Below are 21,297 nucleotides of genomic sequence, written 5' to 3'. Positions count from 1 at the left end.
AATGATTTCAATTAATCGTAGAATTTAACCAGGTATTAGCATCAAATTCCAATCAACAGGAAAAATAAATCGTGGTCTTAGATGATTTTTACGGTGCCTGTCTGCCCACCCTAATTCAATTATATGTGAATCAACAATAAAGCCATAAAGCAACATTAAAAAGCCGGAGAAATCCTCAAAACTTGTTTGAAATAGGCGTAGATCTCCCATGAAAAGTTAATATTGACATTTTATGTTTTAACATTTTTCTGGCCTTTTTATGTACCTAGGCCAGATTAAGGTCAGAATAACAAGTTCAAATCAATTAAACACTGACTGATTATACTAATTCTCTAAGAACGGAAAAGGAAAAGAAACATAACAACATGCACAACATCTTAAAAATGTATCAATTTACTTTAAGTAATAACAGCTTGAATCATTAACAAAAACGTCAATTACAATTGTGAGCTCTTTTTGGTATTTATCTCCCTCTTCAGGCCGCTTTTTGTTGATTACAAAATTTGTCAATTCATATAAGTATTCAATTCTATTTGGTCAATGGTGGTGTTTTAGTTTTAAATATCTATGCATAGATTAAGTCCCTCTTAAAACGCAATGTTTTTATTGCCATTGACGCTAATATGGTGTGGTCATTTCATTTATTATAATTTCATATTTGATACTTTCTTGTGTCTTCTTTTTACTTAGTATAATTTATATTTATCATATTCAAATATCATCATTTATTAAACTCCACCGACATTAATTACGTATTTGCTCTAATATAAGGTTATTTCTTGAAACATGTGTACAGCATACCGAAATTTTCAAAACTTTTAAAGGTGTTTTTTTTATTTGGAACAGAAAATTTGCAATTACTAATTTTGTTTTGTTACTCTTTTTTACATTAGTTGGTTAGTAGGTTAGTAACATTCGGCATAAGCGTTTCTTTGTTTTAGTGTTTTAAGAGATAAATGATTATTGTATTAACTTTAGTCTATATCTGATTTTGTTTGTAATATTATTAATGATGCTTAAGGAGGTAGACCTATGGTAAGGAACACAACTCTTAAAAATTATTGGAACGTTTGTATTCAGCATTTTATATCAATGTCATGTAAGCATCAAAGTGCCCTTGACTGATTTCATTCTGTGTCAAATGAATAGCTTTTGGTGAAATTGAATATGATACAAACATATCACTGACTTCATGAATTATGTCCCTTGCCCTAGGTCTACCTCCTTAATGTGGTGAATGAAAGGGTAGCAATCAAAATTTTAAAATGAAGCTAAATTTTGTTATTGCGAAATAAAGGAATTTATGGAGAGAAGAGCAATAATCAAATTTGAAATTAGAAAGACCAAGACGGGAACTTTCCGACATCTTTACTTCGACCTTGAACTTAAATCGAGTCGGTAAATAAAAATGTTCTCTGATAAAGTACATATCTCCTGCTACTTATGAAATATGAACATAATTATTTACCCTTACTTATTGCGGATGAACTTTAATGAGGTCTTGTCCTGAAAAACACAAAAGAACACAAACTAACCAAAATAATACGTACATAGAAATTAAAGTAATTGAGAAACCCGGCCTAAAATTGGGAGCATGGACCAGGTGCACCAGTAGAGTAAGCATCATATGCTCTTGGCTGGACGAAAAGGAAGAGAAAATTATGACGCGGTGAACAAATCATTTGCCATGGAGCAGAAGGAGAATAAATGTAAAAACAATTGAGCTATTTTCCTTCTATTAATTATTATTGTGCTATAACTTCAAAAATTTAAAAATATGAGATGTGGTATGTTGCCGTAGAGACAGCCATCCACCAAATACCAAGCAGCAAAAGGTGGATTTACCCACCTTAAAATACCAGTACGAAGCCTGCACCATTGCAGCGGTTTCCAACTTTCAGGTTTTTACCCTGACGTTGTCATCTGTTAAACAGTCTTTCCTTTTGACTATTCATTTTGTCTACCGCCTAATCTTGATATTAACCTTCATCGTTTTCCTTTTTTTTTATCATGTTCAATGGCCACTTATTTATGAAAGAATTGATATTACGATGCAATCAAATGCATCCATTATTCTTGCAGTATCACTTGTAATCTATGGGACATTAACGGTATAATGCATAAAGAGATGTCATATATTTGAAAACCCGCTATAGTGTGAGTTTTAAGTTAAATTAAAAAAAAACACTCTAAACAGAACTGTATATGACTTGGCATCATCCTAAATCGTGGATTTAAATTGAAGGCAATCTTTCATTTTGATAAACAGATATTGCTTATGGTTACAAGATGTTCTAAAGCTTCTATCATAAAAAAGTACTAAACCTGAGTCTCATTTCTTAAATGTTTTAAATTCATTATATTTCTATCGAAATTTGAATAGTTATGCGTTCCCACTAGACATAGGGGTCATGATTTATTGAGGAAGGGTAAATTTATTTCGTTTTAAACAAAATGCACTTTTGTAGATGAAATAATCTGGGTACATTTTGATCCAGTGGGTGTATTATTGTATCATAAACTAGGTGTTGAACCGAATTGTTTCTAATTAAAAACCTATAACATGGCAATACTAAAACGTTTAGAAACTTGCAGTTTGTCACGAGGTACTTATAACGGAGGTATATATATATATAGTGGATGAAAGAGTACTTGGAAAGTGTTGATATCAATAACACTGTTGTAAGTATTGTTTTCAATTTTGATTTAAAAAAATCATGATCAGTGTTCCATGCATTGAATGTTTAAACCTAGTTTTCATGCTAATGATAAAAATGTAATTTATCTAAGATTCATTTTAATGTAATGTAAGTACTGTATGTTATAGAATAATTGCGGGACACTCTTTGCAAAGAATTATCTGTAATTACATGTTGTATATTCTAACAGATTCTAATTAGAACCTTTCAAACTTTTATTAAATGACAAAATTGAACAGATATCTACTATAAGAATCATGTAAAATAATGTTTCAAAAATGTTCTTTTTTCGTCAGATAAGATATATTTATCTTATTTTTTTTACACTCACTGCGATCTTGATATCTAAAATTGAAGTTGAGAAGGCTGAAATATGAACATTGAACTGCTAAGCCGGAACTTTATTGATAAAGTATGTTTTAACTGTTTCTTTTTACTTGAAGTATCAATTGGTCTTTTATTTCCCTTTCACCCAACTATAATATTTCCTCGTCGTTATTTAATCCGCAGTGAATGATCGTTGTAATTTTACTTCATTCAATTACCACTCAAAACTTTGCTATATTAATTTGTTACTTCAAGAGATGTAATTTTCGGGATATGCTAAGTTAATAATTAATTATTAATAGATTTGGAAATGCGCTTGGTTTTGAATGAGCGTAAGTTGCTCCTATCCAGGCTTCTTGGCGTTTTGTAAGGTTACTTTATGTTGTTTGTTGTCTTTTGTTTTTTTGCCGTTTTGATAGAGATCTATATATTCTAGTATTTTCCAGGTTGGTTTGATTTTCTTTACAAGATATAGGAAACCATGCAAATTATAAAAAACTTCGTATTATTCTCGATTCTGATTTGTGCATTGCTGCAAGTAAATGCATATCCAGATGAACCCATCAGTCCTGATCAAAGCGTAGGTATGTATAATAAAACAGATGTACATTGCTTTTCCTTAACCCTAGTCTGTATTGTTTTTCTGTCATTCATGAAATAATCACAATTTGAATCATTTTGATTTTCAGTTGGATAATACAATTCAACCCTGACATCAATACGACGCAAAAGTATAGTTTCAGCTTCCAGAAAGATCGACCGTAATTTGGATGATGTGACATTGTATTATAGTAGTTTATAGTCATATCCATTGTGTAAACTGAAACTTTTGACTGGATTTCTGGTGTTGATAAAATACATTAGTACATAAAGATAGTAAACGAAAATGCTTGTTAATTGAGAGTTTATGATATAGTCTATATAATGTGTTATTTTGGGAAGAATCGGTATGGTGCCATAGAGATTGAAACATTTAAATCTGTTAACAATGCTGGGTTAATGTGATTCTGTCTTTTATTTCTGTACCATATTTTTTGTATGATGGAAAAGGTAAAAAAAAAACGGTGGCTTTCTTATATTTAACTGTTAACTTCCGCTTTGAGTCACATTCTAAATTTGTTCTAGGTATGGACTGTACTTACAAAGACGAAACTTACGAAGAAGGAGTAGGTATATACGACACAGATATTGCTTGTAGGATGTTTGTTTGTGAGTACGGAGTCATGAAGCCTTTCTTCACAAGTAAGTTTTGAATTGATGTCACTCCCTGAAACACGTGTAAAACACAGCGATATTTGCGGTATTTGTATATACCTTTGGAGTTTTTTTTTAATTGACATGACGTCACAAGATGCGATGTTAAATAATGTACTGTTAACTTCGTGACATCTGGCGCAGTTTATTGGGCCAGTTTTGCAATTCAGACGGCTGATTGTTTATTAACTGTAGACCTTCTTGACTGTATATATTTATTTTTGTTTTGCTTGTTCGATCTTCTTTTGGGAAAAGCTGAGAAAGGTTATGTATATTTTACATATATGAATATAATCTAATCTTTATTGTTGGGAAATTCTAATTATTTACCATTCAAGCAATTATAATGAACATCTTAATTTTTCCGCAGTGTCAATATAAATAACAAAACTCAGAGTATATTTCGTGTGATTTTTAAAGTGATATGTACGTTTTAATTTAGAATGTTTCATGGACGGAAAATGTTATGACGAAGGTCAAAAATGGACATCTGGCTGTGAGCAGTATATTTGTATATTAACTAGCAGAGGATATCTTCCCCAAAGTCTAGGTAGACGTAAGTAATCAGGAATCAATCACTTATCTAATCATTTGAGATAACTTTTGAATACCAAGGTAAGCTGTAAAGGAAGGGAATCATGTACCCTGGTTTTATTGTATTGATATATAGAATTTTTAGAAATATTTTAAATTCATGCTTCATCCTTTAAATAGTGTATTCATCGTTGGAAGAGTAATCAAGGCAACAAAAATTCTAGCGGAAATAAATAGAATGTAATTCAGGGACAAAGACCATACGGGGACACACATAACAAAGACCATAAAATAACCACTTTAACACGTACAAATCAACAAAAGTAAATGAGCAACTCTGACTCCATAAAAACTGGGAGCATAGAATAGATGCAACGGTAAGGTAGGCATCCTCTGCTTTTCTAGAAACACCGGCCGAGTTGCTCATAAAAAGTCAAGTCCGGGTAGATGTAAGCAGACAGAATATTATTTGGTTCTCGTGTTGAAGATGAATACACTGCATCGAACCACAAGTTCATGATGACTACCATAAAACTTCTGTAGCGATGACTTCAATCTTGTAGCAACATAACTCTGTTCCAGAAGTCTATTTATAAGATGTCTAGCGCGATACAAAAAGTCTGCGTAGTTTCGGCAAGCTCTGGCATAACGTATGAGTTGTTATATGAACACTCCATGCGCAGGTGCTGAAGGGATGTTGCCACAGATGAAAGGAAAGTTGACAATAAGGAATGAAAAAGTCATCGTCTTTTTCGTATAGTTTGGTCAATAATTTTCCTTTATCATTGATTTTTAAGTGTATGACAAGATATGAGGCAGATTTCACATTGTCTGTAGTATCCTTTATCTCAGTTGCATTGGTGTAGATGCGATGTATCAAATCCCTGAAACTAGAATTGTTTAACGATGAAACGTCACTTGTAAAGCGGAAATTTAGATCAAAGGATCTGGCTGAATGATATTCCTTCCTTTGGATCTATAATGTTATCTATAGAAATTTCATCACTATAAATATCGGTAAAAATGCAGAATTGTCAGCAGGGGGATAATTCATGGCCTGAACGTGAAAACAGGAAACAAAGACGATCTAAAGACACTATGTAACGAACCGAAAGTAATCTAGATGTAAAGTTTCTTATTGGGATTTTCTTTATTTAAATGTAGCACTTCTTTTGATCTTTTGTTTTATATATTTATAGTGTGCTTTATGGATGGTAAATGTTATGAGGAGGGAGAATCGTGGTCATCTGATTGTGTGGACTATACCTGTAAAAAGACAGACGACGGATTTGTTTCAACAGTCACAAATAAACGTAAGATTGCTTTAGATAAGACATGATCACTTGAAGCACGCTTTTACCTGATCGGTCAGTCAATTAACTTTAATGATTTCAATTTCTTTGGCTTTTATCATTTTTAGTTTATACAAAAATTAGGGGTATATCAAGTGTCAGTCGATTATAAATCCGATGCCAAAATACAATCAGAAACATAAAAACAACAGGCAAAAGAAAATTTACACTTTTTTCGAAGAAATTAAAATGTACACACAGATACGAGCACTAAAACTGGTTGTTTAACTTACTAGCAATAACAGGCGTTAGGGAAAATCAGCCATGGTTTCCGGTTATACTTATGTCTGGTGTAACTGGAAATGATGCGGGAGGAAAGGGGGAAATTGATATTTCCCGGTTTTATGTGATCTTGCATTTGTCAAAACATTATAACTTTATGTTGCGAGAACAAATTAAACATTAGAAAACATCGAAATCTTCATTTTTATTGCTTGATTACACTCGCACAATTTCTTGACAGAATGCAAGTTTGAACGTAAAGGTAAAGTAAAGTGTCTTCCAAATGAAGCGGTTGTACGGGACGGTCCATGCATAAAAAGACAGTGTAAAATATCAGAAGTTAAGGACGGTGTCAATACTGAAATGGTACTTTTACGTGATTTCGGAGGTAAGTTAATACGAGATTGTGTATCAGTAATGATGTACTCAAAATTTACCATTAATTCACAAATAACAAAAGATTCTTATGCATTATTTTGTTCATATTGTGTGAATTTTTGAATTCAGGAGCCTTTCAAAGCCAATATTTTGTTGTCAAGACATTGCAAAATGAATGGTAAACAATTTAAGCAACGCTATTTATCACAAAATTGTTTTTCAATCTATGGTTACTAGACATGATAAACAGTATAAGTATTCTAACTAAATGCATTGAAAGAACATCATATTTGATTCCGGTAGATTAGTCCTTCATTGTTGTATATTTATGATGCATATTTAAACACTGTTTTTAGGTTTCTCTTTTGCTTGTGCATGTTATGATGCGATTATTGGAAAGTATATTTTTCTTTTGCTTTATGCACACAAGTATAAATCGCTAAATGTACATTTAGTATTATGGCTCAGAGGCTCATGAGCATATTAAATTAGAACAGAACGATGAAGAAATTCGTTGCAGATATAGGTCACTTAAAGTACCACACTAAAAATACGAAAATTGAGAAGTCGGAGTGATGACCGAACCATCCTTTCAAGGTATTTTAAACGACTATCGAAGAAAAAATAAGCTTTAATCAATCGTATCAGATGTTCCACTTACAAATGCATGTTTGTATTTGCTTATTTGCTTAAAGGTTGTGGATATGCCAAAGGCTGTAGGGAGTTAAATGAGATTTGGACTTATCGATGCATTACGAAACAGTGTGTTACTGACGGGTGGAATTTCGTTAAAATCTCCTTACAACCAAGTTAGTCCCAGTATCAAGTGTTTTCAAATCAAATGCTATATAAAAGTCATGTCATAAGTCTTTTCATCACAGTGTTGATTATAAGGGCAGAACCGTTATAGAGTTAGTACTTAAATATAGTCCTTGGACCTAAAACTGGGTATAAGCTAATTGGTTGAATTTTAAATGTTTTGCTGTAAAAGCATATGTTGCATGTGGCTTAACTGCAATGATGGAATGATGAAAATAGATTAAGTTGATGTATTTGTTATGAACTGCATGCTTTATTTCTATATTTTTAATCTTGACGATTGACTTCCATGTGTTATTGGAATAGTTTGAACGAATTTGAAAGTAATGTAACTAAAACATAACATAAATAAAAATAAATTTACAAGTGGAATAAAGAGCAATTTATCTCTAACTTATGTAGGATGTATCCGTCGAGGTCATTGTTATAGTCACGGCGAATCTTACACGACCAAAACATGTGTGACACGCACCTGCCAAGTCAATGTTCTTGTACAAAAGGCTTGGTTTGAAGAAACTAAGAGACGTAAGTACATAAATATATCTTAAAATCAAGTCTTATCGAATTAAATAATGTAATTATTATTATAATAATGGTCTTGGAATATGTAAAATTAAAAAATACTATTTTTCGTATATTTTTATTATATAAGTACGGATAAGCAATAATTGATGTTATTTGAATAACCATATTATTGTATATTAACGTATCTGGAGAACAATAGCCCGATTTAATGAAACATATTATATTGAAGATTTCTTTAAGTCTAACTGAAATATCGACTAATTGTGTTACTGGAAATGCAGGATTTGAAAAGAAATTCAATACATTAAGAAAAATCTCAAAGCGTGAAGAAAATGGTTCCCTTAAAGCTGTCTCAGGCAAAATATTGTCAATTTGGCCAAATTATATATTAAGCACTCCATTGTTTTAAGATAAGTCAGTCATGTAAGATTTTACTTAGCTGCAACAGGAACCGTACAATATCCAGCATGAAGCTGGTACCTTCAAACATATTGAGTATAATTACATTATTTAACCACGAACACCTATCGATCAAACGGATCATAGAACACTTATTAGTCACAATTCGAATGATTTATAAGATTAATGTCGATCAAAATACATTTCTATTACGGATTACTGATCGATATATGTTCGATTTGTGATTGGTTTGAAAAAAATCTAAGTTGAGCGAGTTTAATCATTACAATTTCGAATAACAGAGCTTACTGATTAATCATCTTTAACTTGTCACCGTTAAGTGATCGATGATCCTTTAGATCGAGCAGTTTTATCGGGTTGAAATTTATTTCCGTAATGTGTTATGCTGTACTTTTTGGTTGATGTTACTACTTTCTCGTCGGACGGAGATACCGTTCATTAAATGTTCCCGTTTTTGTAGAGTGTAGGTACGATGAAAAGTGTATTGATGAGGGACAAAGTGTGGTGAAAAAATGTGTTGAGTTGACCTGTTCCAAGGTAACAAAGAAAGGGAAGATTCGATATGTTATGAAACGAACTGGCAATGGTAAGTATTGACTTTTTATATGTATATAAAGTAAAACGATTTACTTTTAACTTATAGTACAACTTATTGCATTTATTACGAACGTAAGGAAAGGTTTTTGCAACAATCACAAAAAGAGAAACGCTTGCTATGTTATATATGTTAAGAAGCCGATGTTTTTTTTAACAAAAAGATTAAACTGTTCACCCACTCAATGTTTTAGAATTTAGTAGCAGGTTGTCATAATATCGTCTCTGTATGTGTTAATATATTATGATAACATTATTTACTTATGATTTTTCAGTATGTAAACAGCAGACGTCTAACGTTTATTGACAACTTGCAGAGGTGAAAGACATAAGCAACAGGCTAAATGCTGGCGAATATGCCACAAAATAAACTAAATCTGAACATGGGCCGTAAGTGATCTTTCCTAAAATGTAATTGTAATTGTTTTTCAGTTTTTTTCATTACTTGTTTTTGTGTGTGTGTGTGTGTGTGGATAACTCCATAAGGAAATCAAATAAAGATTTTAGCAGTCTTATGTTTTATATGAAATATAGGAGACAAAAGAGAGTATCATATGAGTCAATTGGTTGTCTCTTTTAATTAATGTTTGTTTTGTTTTGTTTTGTTTTGTTTTGTTTTTTTTTTTCATTTATGTGTGCATTTGCATTTGGGGATGTCTTTTCGACAAATTATTGCTGTCTGATTTCGTGATGTATTTCAGAAAATAGAGAAAAAATCCATCGTAGTAACAGGATCATTTATTGACGGTCAACCATATTATGATTGCAACCACTAAACATTTAAATGTGCATCAGAATTTTCAGCGCGTATTCAATCAGTAATTTGTCCATTTTCTTGAAAGAAAATTTGTGTGCTGTTGTAAAATTTCTTTATTTTCTATCATAAAAGTACAATAAGGTAATAATTTAACCGCATCAAGTGGATGACATCACGTGACTTGAATAGGACAACTATAACTAATTTTACCATCAATCAGCTCACAGGAGCAATTGTGGCAACGTTTACCGAAACATTTGAAAGTAAACTTTTCTCCAGGCTTACGACAGTTACCATAATAATCTCTGCATTCTGAAAGAGAACATACACAAAACTGTAATTAGAAATTTAAACATGTATAAAATCATAAAATGAAAATAAAATGAAATAAAATAAGATAAACATTTTCTTAAACAGATTGAAATCAAAGATGAATCACTACTGAATTAAGCTCCCATTTTCTTTTGTAAATCACTCCCTCATTTGATTTGATTTTTGTGTTAGTGTGTATGATTTTAATTGCTTTTTCTTTGCTGTATCTATCACTGTTTCCCTAATTTTCGGGAATGATGCAGACTCCATCAAAATACTAATCCAACACAACAAAAAGGACGCAAGTTATCACAGTATTAATATTACAGCTTTAACTACATGTATGTTTATAATGCTTTATCATTCAACAATTCTAAATTAACATTACAGACACAGTGATGTCTCGTTCTTATTTTGACAAACGTCACGAAATTCCAAAGAGGAAAGCTTTAAAAAACACAGTAAAGTCAATCTTTCTCTTTCGTATTAAGAACCAGTTACAGACTAACGAACAAATCTTATCTTATCATTCGGTTGTTTTACTCTAGAGATAAAAAAATATACAGGTTTTACATTAAATTGGCATCCTGCAACAGTTATCGTTCCTTGATTTAGTTGATTTTATTGGGAATTAAATATACGGTTTTCTGAAAATAAAACAGAAGTAAATGCAGAAAGGTTTGTAGTTACGTAAAAATATGGCGTATGTAGACTTGATCGCCAACCAACAGAATGGTGGATGTCTTGCAAAAAGCAGAAAAAAATGTTCATCTTTCCGGAACACGTGACCGGATTTAAGTGTAATTCGTGCTGTTTGTTTTTGTCTTTTTCATTTGTGCTTAACTGTATGTTTCTTCGGTGTTCCCAGTGTTGTTTTGTTAAGGAACCCTCCCTCATTGTAATTTCTGCATTTATTCGTACCCAGGCGCGTAGCTGCCGTTAGGCAAAAAAACTTTTGCCTGCACTTAATTTTCCTTTTTTTTAATTTTTTTAAATAAAATACATCCAGGAGAGGCATAAATGATGCTCTCATATGCTATCTCTGCGGAGCTTCCGCCCTGGACCTGCTGGGGGCCTTAAGCGACCCCCTGCCGTAATTTTGCCTACACTTCAATTTGGCCTCAGCTACGCGCCTGGTACCTACCCTTGGCTTAACCTTCGCAGTGAAATGGACTTCAAACTATCTAAAACCTCACTACGTTTAATCATCAGTTTGTGTGTTTGTTGACATGACAATATTTTTCATTAAGGTAAGGAAATTTACCTAACCACATTATAACATGCTTACAAAAGTGCATGTCACCTTTATTAATAAATAAATATTTTAAATTGGTTTGACATCGTTTGGACATTACCTCTGTCAACAATGACTACATCATTTTTCACATCTTTCTGTCCTTGTGTCTGGTTTCTGGTCACATTTTCTTGTTGTTTAACGGTAACAACACAACTATACTCTATGCAGTCTGTTTTCCATCGTTCTCCATTACCATAACATATATCACTACCATCTACTTGACAACCTTCGTCTATATAAAAATGACAATCGTCTGAATCACTGAACATTTTCAACTATTTCGGAAATAATGTGAAATTCACATCTAATTTTATACTACAGAAATTTAAAAAAAAACGAAGATTAAATTATCATAAAGAATTTTGTAATCTATCACATTTCCACTAACATAGTGGCTGAGATAATCTCCAGGGCCACATTACAAATGACTCTTTACCTGGTTGTTTATTTTTAATGCTAAATGTGATTTAGTTTGTTTATTTGTTTGGGTTTTTTTTTTTCAGACAACTATCTGTAGTTCAGAGCTAAAGTAAAAATGCAAAAAGTACTTTTGGACTTCAAAGTGCTTAGAACAACTACTTTCTCCTAGCTTTATCCATATCTTACCACAGGTAAACATGAAACCAGGTCTATTATCAAAGAAGTCTAGGACAACTCAAAATGTTTTGTTTTAGTTTTAGAATTAGTTCAAAATAGGAGATAATTGTATATAATTTGTATTGCAGTGTGGTGTGGGAAGTATTATTTAGAAGAATCACAGTTAACCGCATTGTGACTGTAAAAAAAAGAAAGAAATACAATGGATAATATTATTTCTTGCTCATATTTTTTTTTATACGATATGATAATTATGAATTGGCAAACAAACAAAATGGTACTTGATGATATTTCATCAATACTATTTAGAAGATAGTGCTTACTGTTTTTGGTCAATTTTGCGTCGTATTTTACCGTTATTGGTTCATAGTTAATTTCACATCTATATTCAGAACAACCGTAAGTCCACGTCTCGTCTGGACGATAGCATTTACCCCTGAACTTACAACCTGTAATGAAGTCAACAATAATATACATATTGACAATGCATTCCTAATATTATGAAAGTCATGCTCAGGTTTAAAAATCAATGCTCAGAGCATAACTGAAACGTATCTAATTGAAATTATGGCATAATTTTGATTTATCGTTCATCGGAAATATGTGTATTTGTTTTCTTCTGGTTAAACATATAACTAGGACAGTTATAAGCTTTAAGCAAAAAATATTACTACCGTTTTTTGTTTTGTTTTGTTTTTTTGTTTATCCATCGCATTTTTTCCATTATGATAATATAACAATAGTTCCTTTCTCAATTAACAAGTTGTTAATTGCCTAACGGAGATGCTGTAAAATATAGGAATCGGAAATAAGCCACTGGATATCCTATTCTTCATTTCAATTTCCTGAAAACGAACATTGTTGAGCACTCGATTATTGAATAACAGAAAAAATATGTCAAACATTTATCAATCTGCTTAAAAAACACTTAAAATCTTGATATTGTCAAAAAATAAATTACTTTGGATGATAATCGTGCTTTTCTGTTGTACAAACAGTTCGGAAACAGAACAGGTTGTCCTGGAATTAATTTCGTATTTTACAACTTCAGTATAATTAGTAGTTAAATTATGTGAAAAATTGCAACTTCAAACTCATTTTGCAAAGCATATGTTGTAGATCAGAGCGAGAACTTTGTTTTATTTTATTCGTTATTCAATAAAGAATACTTAATTACACATTGCAATATTCTACGGTATCTTATTATCTCTTAATAAATGAAAATGCACCGAAATGCAACCAGTTTTAGGGACAACTTTGTTCTGTGATTTAGTCAACTTTTGTCGGAAAAAGTTCTTTTTTACATTTTTGAAATTCTATACATATGATCTTTACATGTTACTTGTTTTCCGTTACCTACAATGAACGATTCCACTTAAATCACTTATCAAAGTGTATTGGGGTCGATTGATCGTTGACCCCTCCTCTAATTAATGCAAAATAGCAGAAAACTACCACTTTCCAGTTAAACAAGAATGATATTCAAAAACTACATTGACATATGATATAGCCGTATATCTTCTAGGCCCATTTAAGTTATAAAAATCTTTAGCCGTCCGCAGCACTATATACATTTTGTATAAAATATAAAATGAAAAAAAAACTTTCGTGCGACTTGTCTGATCAGAGAAATATATACCAAAGTTGTCTGGAATCAACATTCCGTCTTCACAAATATGTTGACACCTATTTTTGTCAGTTGATCTTTCCCCATTGTCAATTACTCCATTGGCCGTTTTACACTTACTGCTACCTGAAACTAAAATACGTTATAAAAAAACCAAGATTATGTTCGGTATAATTACTTTTTCTTCTACTTTATATACAACCAAAGCATGTGAAAGAGTAATCAAGGGAACCAAGGTTATAGAGGTATTTAAAAGAATGTAATCCAGGGACAAAGACCAGACACAGAAAACAGAAATACACAACAAAGAACTTAAAGATACTAAAATCATACATACAAAGTAACAGAGAATCGGGTGAGTGTAAGAAAACGAATCAAGATGACCGTCTATAATTATTTCTGAATTATCAGAATTTACATATTGCAGCTTCGGTTATTTAGATAAAGTAGTCAAAACAACGTAAAATCGTACAATGTTATTTGTTTATGTCTATCTCGATACCAACAGAGATTGCCCTATTCAGTTATGTCATGTGCTAATGTTATTAGATTTAGATTTACGCTCAAGATTTACTTGCGGGGAAGTATGACTCGGTTAACGAAAGCTATATTTTTATATAGCCTAGTTGGCCGAGTGTCTATAGCGTTGGACTTAGTGCAGGTGGTGTTGCCATAGATGTCAGAAATCCCGCTGAAGAAGCGACCAAATTTGACTCGCACTCGATTATATATATATATATATATATATATATATATATATCGTCTCAGAATGTGACGACTCTATTCGCTTCACTGCTCCATCGGATCAAATTGATACAGGTAAGATAACGTAAACTTATAGAAAGGTCTGAAAAATTCCCAACGATGTTAGAGCTGTCAAATTTGCAAAGCAAATGTTTGTCGTTTCCGAGGGACTCGAAGTTGTATCACTGTGACTTCTATGGCAACACCGCATGCACAAAGTCCCGGGCCCTAGGACACTCGGCCAGCTAGGCTATATAAAAATAGCATCTAGGTGTTATTATGTAGGATAGAGGATCAAATTAATGATGCATGTCACAACAAATCAATATTATACAACGTCTCAGAATGTGACGACTCTATTCGCTACACTGCTTCATCGGATCAAATTGATACAGGGAAGATAACGTAAACTTATAGCAGGGTCTGAAAAATACCCAACGATGTTAGATGTCCCTCCGCGGGACTCGAACTCGTACCGCTTGATTTGTTGTGACATGCATCATTAATTTGATCCTCTATCCTACATAATAACACCTAGATGAACTGTCCCTTACTACCATACATCGTGTACTAAGTTACAGCCCTAGATTAATCCTACGAGGAGGAATGACCCGGCCAGCGAAAGCTATATTTTTATGTAGCCTAGCTTGCCGAGTGGTCTAGGGCGCTGGACTTAGTGCAGGCGGTGTTGCCATAGATGTCACATCGGTACGAGTTCGAGTCCCGCGGAGGGAACGACCAAAAATTTGCTTTGCAAATTTGACAGTTCTAACATCGTTGGGAATTTTTCAGACCCTTCTATATATATATATACGTTTGAGAATGTGACGACTCTATTCGCTACACTGCTCCATCGCGGATCAATTTGATACAGGGTAGATAATGTAAGCATAGAAGGGTCTGAAAAATTCCCAACGATTTTAGGACTGTCAAATTTACATGACAAATGTTTGGTCGTTGACTACGCGAGACTGGAACTCGTACCCCTTTAACATCTATGGCAACACGCCTGCACAAAGTCCAGCGCCCTAGACCACTCGACCAGCTAGGTTATATAAAAATATAGCTTTCGCTGCTTGGGTCATTCCTCCTCATAGGAATAGTCTAGGGCTGTAACTTAGTTCACGATGTATGGTAGTACGAGATAGTGCATCTAGGTGTTGTTATGTAGGATAGAAATTAACGATACAAATCAACACTATACAAGCGTCTCAGAATGTGACGACTCTATTCACTACACTGCTCCACGGATCAAATTGATACAGGGAAGATATGTAAACCTATATATAGCCTAGCTGGCCGAGTGGTCTAGGGCGCTGCACTTTGTGCAGGCGGTGTTGCCATAGATGTCACATCGGTACGAGTTCGAGTCCCGCGGAGGGAACGACCAAAAATTTGCATCGCAAATTTGCCAGTTCTAACATTGTTGGGAATTGTTCAGACCTTTCTATATATATATAAAATATAGGTTTAAACTTACCACGATTACTGGACTCTTTACGTTTAGGTTTAACGATGACATCTGTATTTCCTGTTGACAAAAATCAAGAACAGTTTCTCAAATTTGTGTCTGTTGTAACCAAAAACAAAACAAAAACGAAACAAAACTAAACTAAACTTAAAATCTTAGATATTGTTCTAAAATTTGCATGTTATTAATCTACAATGGTATTCTAACGATCACTTGTTTCTCAACAAACTATTGCCATACCACTGACATCAAAATATGCTGTAATGTAATTCGAATGACCTAATAGCAAATTTTGGGGAAAAAATCAGATTTTTATTTATTTTCGTCGTATGCAAGGTATAATATCATTGAAAAATCCGAATCGGCAATTAGCCCCGTTGCATGCATCCTATTAAAATAGAAATAGGACGCAAAAGACTCTCCTTTTTCTGCTGCCTATTCTTACCTTTTCTTATAAATTGTCAGAAGATTAAAACTCATGACAAAATGCGAACTTGTCACCGCACCTTACAAAACTCGTGCATTGAGTTTGTGTTATATAATGAAAATTAGTAGCGTGTTAAACCATAATTACATTTTTCTTTAATATGGATTAACGTGAATTAAGATATATGCTTGTTAAGTATCTCTTCAATTTGCACGGCCGCAATTTGTTGACCAACGTGATGTTTCCACATTCATCATTGATACACGTTTGTTCTATTGGTCAAAGTCAATTTTCCAACAGTTTGGTGGATTTGGATTATGGATTTCTCACTTATCTTACAGTGGATTTCCTGAATGAACTGACCTTTTTGAACTTGAATAGCCCAAGGTAAATACCAGTTTTGCTAAGTGAAATTATCTATTGGATTAGAAAAAAATGAAGCTATATTTCTGTGGTCATTTAAAGAGACACCTTCATTCAAACAGTTAAACAGCTGAAAGTAGGAGATATTTACCTACAGGAAAAAGACGTAGTTTATTACTAGCGGATATGTTCGATAAAACATTGTTGTGAGATGGTCCCCAGTGACAGTTTTATTACTAGCGGATATGTTCAAACCAAACCTAAACAAGATCTTCGACTAACTTTTTTCTCATCAAAATTACTGAAATTACAATGATAAAATACAAAAAGATTTTGAAATCTGCTAAAGCTAACGTCTTAAAAAAAATGCTTAACACTTCTTTATTATATTAAAGTAAACATTTGATGGTTTCATTACCCAGAGTGTGTTATGACTCATTTTCCTCTACAATATGATTACATATAACTTAAACTTCTAGAGAACATATAACAATTTTGTTATTTGAACACATAATTCTCCAGTACACGATCTGATTTCTTTTATTCTTTCACTCTTCAGTGGTCACCTACTGAAAATCCTTACAGACATATTTTTTGTCATGTGACGGAAATATTCTCCAGCATTTTCAATGCTTAAATGCAGGTGTCTATTTACACGACCCGGAATTTAGGCTCTATTGTTACAAATTAATAGATGAACTCATTAACAACACTGGTATTTACCTTGGGTTGTTCCAGTTCAACAAGGTCCTAAAGCATGGTAAACTCATTGTAAGTTTTGTGTATCTATTCATTTCTCTATTATTGGTATGTTGCTTCGCTCTGCTTTTTCTTTGTTTGGCCTGTATTCCAGTTTTTGTGTTGATTGTGATTCTCCTTTGTTTTGATTTAGCTCATAAAGTCTCATCCGTCGAAATCCCTACTAACACAACGATAGTTATCATATTCGACCTCTTTTTTTTTTTTTTTTTTTTATCTTTTTTAACATTTTTGTTTACTCTTTTTGCTATACAAAATGTATATTCGATATTTATTCCATTTTAATAGTGATTAATTGATGATAAAGGCATCTAAAGACATACAACACAAACTGACCTTGTCCGGATGGTTTCAATACCTTGTCAGTCACGGAACCTATTGTTCCGTTTTCGTCTACTGTCAAGAAAAATAATCACATTTCATTTAACACCTCAACAAAGTATGTCAGTAACATGTAAAAAAAACTCACAATTTGGTGTATATGTTTTCTTATAATGTAGTTGAACAGAATTTGAACCAAATCAAAACTTTATCCTAAAAATTGTCAACAACATTATTTTGCGAGCTATCCTTAAAACATGATATAATTGATGGTCCGAGTCATTGTGCGATTGATATGATAAAGTTAGTCCAACATCTAGACACCGACTTTTACACTGGTATCTGTAATAAATACTTACTACAGAAGTTGCAGTATTTACGACAATACTTCCTAGCCCAGTCAAGAAACGGTTCTCTACATGGGTTTTCGTATTCCTCACAACGTTTTTTGTCAACACATTCACCTGCGGAAATATAAATAGTGAAGATTAACATCTCTTTTACAAACAATAAACTAAATACAATATTCCTGGAGTGAGCGTTCGAGATGACACTACTAAATTATAACCATTAATTGAGACAAAATATGTATTTAACGATATATTTAATGTCTTCCAATTGTGTCTGTAACTATTTTTTTTCATATGCTTTAGTTTAAAAAGAAGCTTCTTTGGGTTATTGACCAAAAAATGGTCATTTGTATTTTTGTGCATCGGACTTAAAATTAAACAAAAATAAGTTATTATCGCTAGAGAATCTTATTAGTTTATTTTTAATTTCTCATTCAGTTTAATAAAAGCACCCTTATATTATTGTGATTTCCTAATTTGGACCTTAATACAGAAAATGTACTTGTGGTATTTCGGTATTAAAAATATACCTTCTGCCTCCACTATTTTCGTCACTTCCGGACCTACTATTACCAGAAGAAGAAGAATACTCCTGGTCATCTATAATATGTAAAGGTAAATGTTTCATGAATTATTACTAGCGTGACACACTATTTTAGTTGGCGGTAATCAACAATAATCAAAATTACAGATTTCCTTCAACAAAAAATCGGCATGCAAATAGAATAAAGTGTTCCCTTATTCAGTGGTCTGTTTCTTCACGTAGTGTCGACCATGCTTTTTCTAAGGGAGCTAAGTCCTAAAATTATTTTCATTTTTTTATTAAATAATTTAATTTTGTTGAAAGTTATCAGTTCAAATATTCAGCTCTTCTAATAGTACTAATTATAAAGACATCACAGAATTTGTTTGATCTATCCCCGTATTTCAACCTACTCTTAAACTTCGCTCTGAAACATACGTAAAATCTTTTAATTCTATATTACAAAATTCCGATTGATAACATTCATCAGTCACTGTGTTTGGAACTTTCATTTTTTCAACTCGTACAAGTATAAAAATAAATGTATGTCTAATATATTTTTCATGTTTAAAATCTAAGAAATTCTAAATCCCTTACCTTTCAGGATATTTTTTTCCACTCTTAGACATGAAATAGGTTGCATTAACTTAATTGAATATGAAAGTAGTTTACCCAATGCGATAAAAGGCGTAAAAATACCGTTTATCTATATGAAAATATATATTAGTCAACGATCGTCTTACGATTCGTCAAATACAAAATATTGCAATATGTCATCTTGCCTATTGACTATGTTAAATTATATGACACGAGTTATAGGTAAAATGTTATGTTGTATAACGTAGTTTTTAACATGTATATCAGAACTACACCTTCCACATAATTCACTTAAAGAAGTATAGACTGAAATGTTTCAATGCAACACAAACATAAGCATTTTGATCCTGGCTGTCAGTACTATAAATAGACCGTAAGGGTCTAACAGCATTTTTTTTTTTTTTTTTTTTTTTTTTTTTTTTTTTTTTTTTTTTTTTTTGTAATTTCAATCTCTTGGTTTGGTGAAATTCTGATTTGGGTTACAGTAATCGAACCATGAGAATTTTTCGTGAAAACCTCTTCATAATTGTTGGAGTTATTGTTCTTTTTGACGTATTTTGTTTGCCTTTTTGATTTTTAATTCATTTTAATGATACCTGTGAAACCTCATGTGTCAATGTTTTGAGAAGTTATAGGACTGATAACCTCAGTGCTCTTCACAAATGTTTGTTTTCCTCAAATAGATTAGAATCATATAGTCATAGGGCCTCTTTAACTGATGAACGTTTTGTTCCAAATGACAAATCTAGATTATTTCAATTCTCTAGGTGAGCGATTCAAGACCTCTGGTTATGAAAACGCTTTTTAACAAACATTATTTTTGTGAATGCAAATGTCATTTTTTGAGCACATATTTGTTTTATGGCCACGTATTTCATTTTATGAAAATACATTTCATCTTCATGATTACATATCTGATTTTATGGGAATATTTTCGATTGTATCAATACATATTTGATTTTATTCATATATTCATATTTATTTTTCATGAATATTAAAACATACACGCATGTAGTCTTCCAATAATTGCACCATTTTCAGGAGTGAAATACAATTCACCTATCATAGTAAATTATGACCAAAATAACATGATTTCCCACAATCATGGTAACACTTTTATCTATATTAATTTTTGCCGAAGTGGTAGACCAGAAAGTAGAGGATTTCTTCGCATGTGCATGTGTTATTTGATTTGAAAGATTAAAATTTTTATAGACATTTTGTTTGGTCACCTCCCTTACATTCTTGTAATGGAAAGTTTTACTTTTCATCACAAGAATGGAAGGGAGGCGACCAAGCAAAATAGAATTTGCCTCCCAAGACGGCATTATTATTTGGACTATGCCGTCTTGGGTTAGTCGGACTGCATATTTGATAGTGGATAAAAGCCCTTGTGGACACGTCAGGCCACATATGGACAAATATATATGTAAGTACAAAATGTCTATGTTACAGGAGGGGTTTTGAACGTCTGGAAAGTGACTGGTTACGTCACATATTTTCGTCCTTTTTATTTCAATTTCTACAAAGTTTCGTTTACAGAGGATAGCGTTACGCTTTAAGAACTCAAAAGTCCAGTGAAATATTTACCTCGCAACCTCTCCTTAACAAAATTGTTAGGTAGACCGGTAGGATAAGGTTGCTGACCATTCCGATGAACTTATTCCATCCTCCCAGTTTTAGTGGAATCATTTACCTTTATTTATTTGTATGTATTATTTTGATATTTTATGTTATTTGTTGTGTGCGTCTTACATGGAATCTGACAACTTTGATCCCTAGAGACTTGTGTAGGTCTTATAATAAGAATCCTTTCAGCAATTGAAAATGTAACTCTATCTATCATAGTTTTCAAGATATTGCCTAAAAACTGTAAAAAAAAATCATGTTTCACATCTCAAGGGCAAAAACCCTTACATGGAGTCGTCTGACAACTTGGATTCCTTGAAGGCTTTTATAGGCCTTATGATAAGGATCATTTTCGCAATTGAAAGATATTGGCTAAACCAAACGGTATAGGAGATACAT

At 32.5% G+C, this 21,297-nt stretch overlaps 2 protein-coding genes across 7 annotated transcripts; one reads left to right on the top strand and one right to left on the bottom strand.

Moving 5' to 3' along the window:
• Positions 1 to 2,609: 2,609 nt before the first annotated feature.
• Positions 2,610 to 9,635, top strand: LOC148616394 (uncharacterized). 4 transcript variants are annotated; one of them, XM_088583389.1, is made up of 10 exons: positions 2,610 to 2,682; positions 3,473 to 3,610; positions 4,152 to 4,268; positions 4,723 to 4,836; positions 6,014 to 6,127; positions 6,630 to 6,776; positions 7,462 to 7,575; positions 7,988 to 8,110; positions 8,991 to 9,116; positions 9,400 to 9,635. In XM_088583389.1, the coding sequence occupies exons 2-10, from the start codon at positions 3,508 to 3,510 to the stop codon at positions 9,429 to 9,431; spliced, it is 990 nt and encodes a 329-aa protein (XP_088439515.1). In that variant the 5' UTR covers positions 2,610 to 2,682; positions 3,473 to 3,507; the 3' UTR covers positions 9,432 to 9,635. The 4 variants fall into 4 exon arrangements, with proteins under 4 accessions (XP_088439515.1, XP_088439517.1, XP_088439516.1 ...); XM_088583390.1 differs by having other exon boundaries at positions 2,635 to 2,682; positions 3,463 to 3,610; XM_088583391.1 differs by lacking the exon at positions 7,462 to 7,575.
• A 344-nt stretch (positions 9,636 to 9,979) lies between these two features.
• LOC148616393 (uncharacterized) lies at positions 9,980 to 19,366 on the bottom strand. 3 transcript variants are annotated; one of them, XM_088583396.1, is made up of 9 exons: positions 19,270 to 19,366; positions 18,680 to 18,749; positions 18,159 to 18,263; positions 17,815 to 17,874; positions 15,939 to 15,989; positions 13,727 to 13,840; positions 12,411 to 12,536; positions 11,549 to 11,722; positions 9,980 to 10,193 (listed from the first exon to the last, which is right to left on the bottom strand). In XM_088583396.1, the coding sequence occupies exons 2-9, from the start codon at positions 18,747 to 18,749 to the stop codon at positions 10,054 to 10,056; spliced, it is 840 nt and encodes a 279-aa protein (XP_088439522.1). In that variant the 5' UTR covers positions 19,270 to 19,366; the 3' UTR covers positions 9,980 to 10,053. The 3 variants fall into 3 exon arrangements, with proteins under 3 accessions (XP_088439522.1, XP_088439521.1, XP_088439519.1); XM_088583395.1 differs by having other exon boundaries at positions 13,727 to 13,846; positions 17,815 to 17,871; XM_088583393.1 differs by having other exon boundaries at positions 13,727 to 13,846; positions 19,270 to 19,364.
• Between the last annotated feature and the right edge of the window lie 1,931 nt (positions 19,367 to 21,297).

This window comes from Perna viridis, chromosome 5, assembly GCF_037379345.1.
Source record: "Perna viridis isolate PV_CMFRI_1.1 ecotype Kerala chromosome 5, ASM3737934v1, whole genome shotgun sequence".
In the NCBI taxonomy this organism is placed as follows: Eukaryota; Metazoa; Mollusca; class Bivalvia; order Mytilida; family Mytilidae; genus Perna; species Perna viridis.
Note: the sequence above shows the minus strand (reverse complement) of the source record. Positions and strands in the feature narration are given on the sequence as shown.

Coding starts and splice junctions, on each gene's coding strand:
- LOC148616394 (XM_088583389.1), top strand. CDS start 3,508: ATGCAAATTATAAAAAACTTCGTATTATTCTCGATTCTGATTTGTGCA. Junction 6,128..6,629: donor TTCAACAGTCACAAATAAAC/GTAAGATTGCTT, acceptor ATTTCTTGACAG/AATGCAAGTTTGAACGTAAA. Junction 8,111..8,990: donor GTTTGAAGAAACTAAGAGAC/GTAAGTACATAA, acceptor CCGTTTTTGTAG/AGTGTAGGTACGATGAAAAG.
- LOC148616393 (XM_088583393.1), bottom strand. CDS start 18,749: ATGACCAGGAGTATTCTTCTTCTTCTGGTAATAGTAGGTCCGGAAGTG. Junction 17,875..18,158: donor TAAATACTGCAACTTCTGTA/GTAAGTATTTAT, acceptor TTTTCTTGACAG/TAGACGAAAACGGAACAATA. Junction 13,847..15,938: donor TAAAGAGTCCAGTAATCGTG/GTAAGTTTAAAC, acceptor AACGTATTTTAG/TTTCAGGTAGCAGTAAGTGT.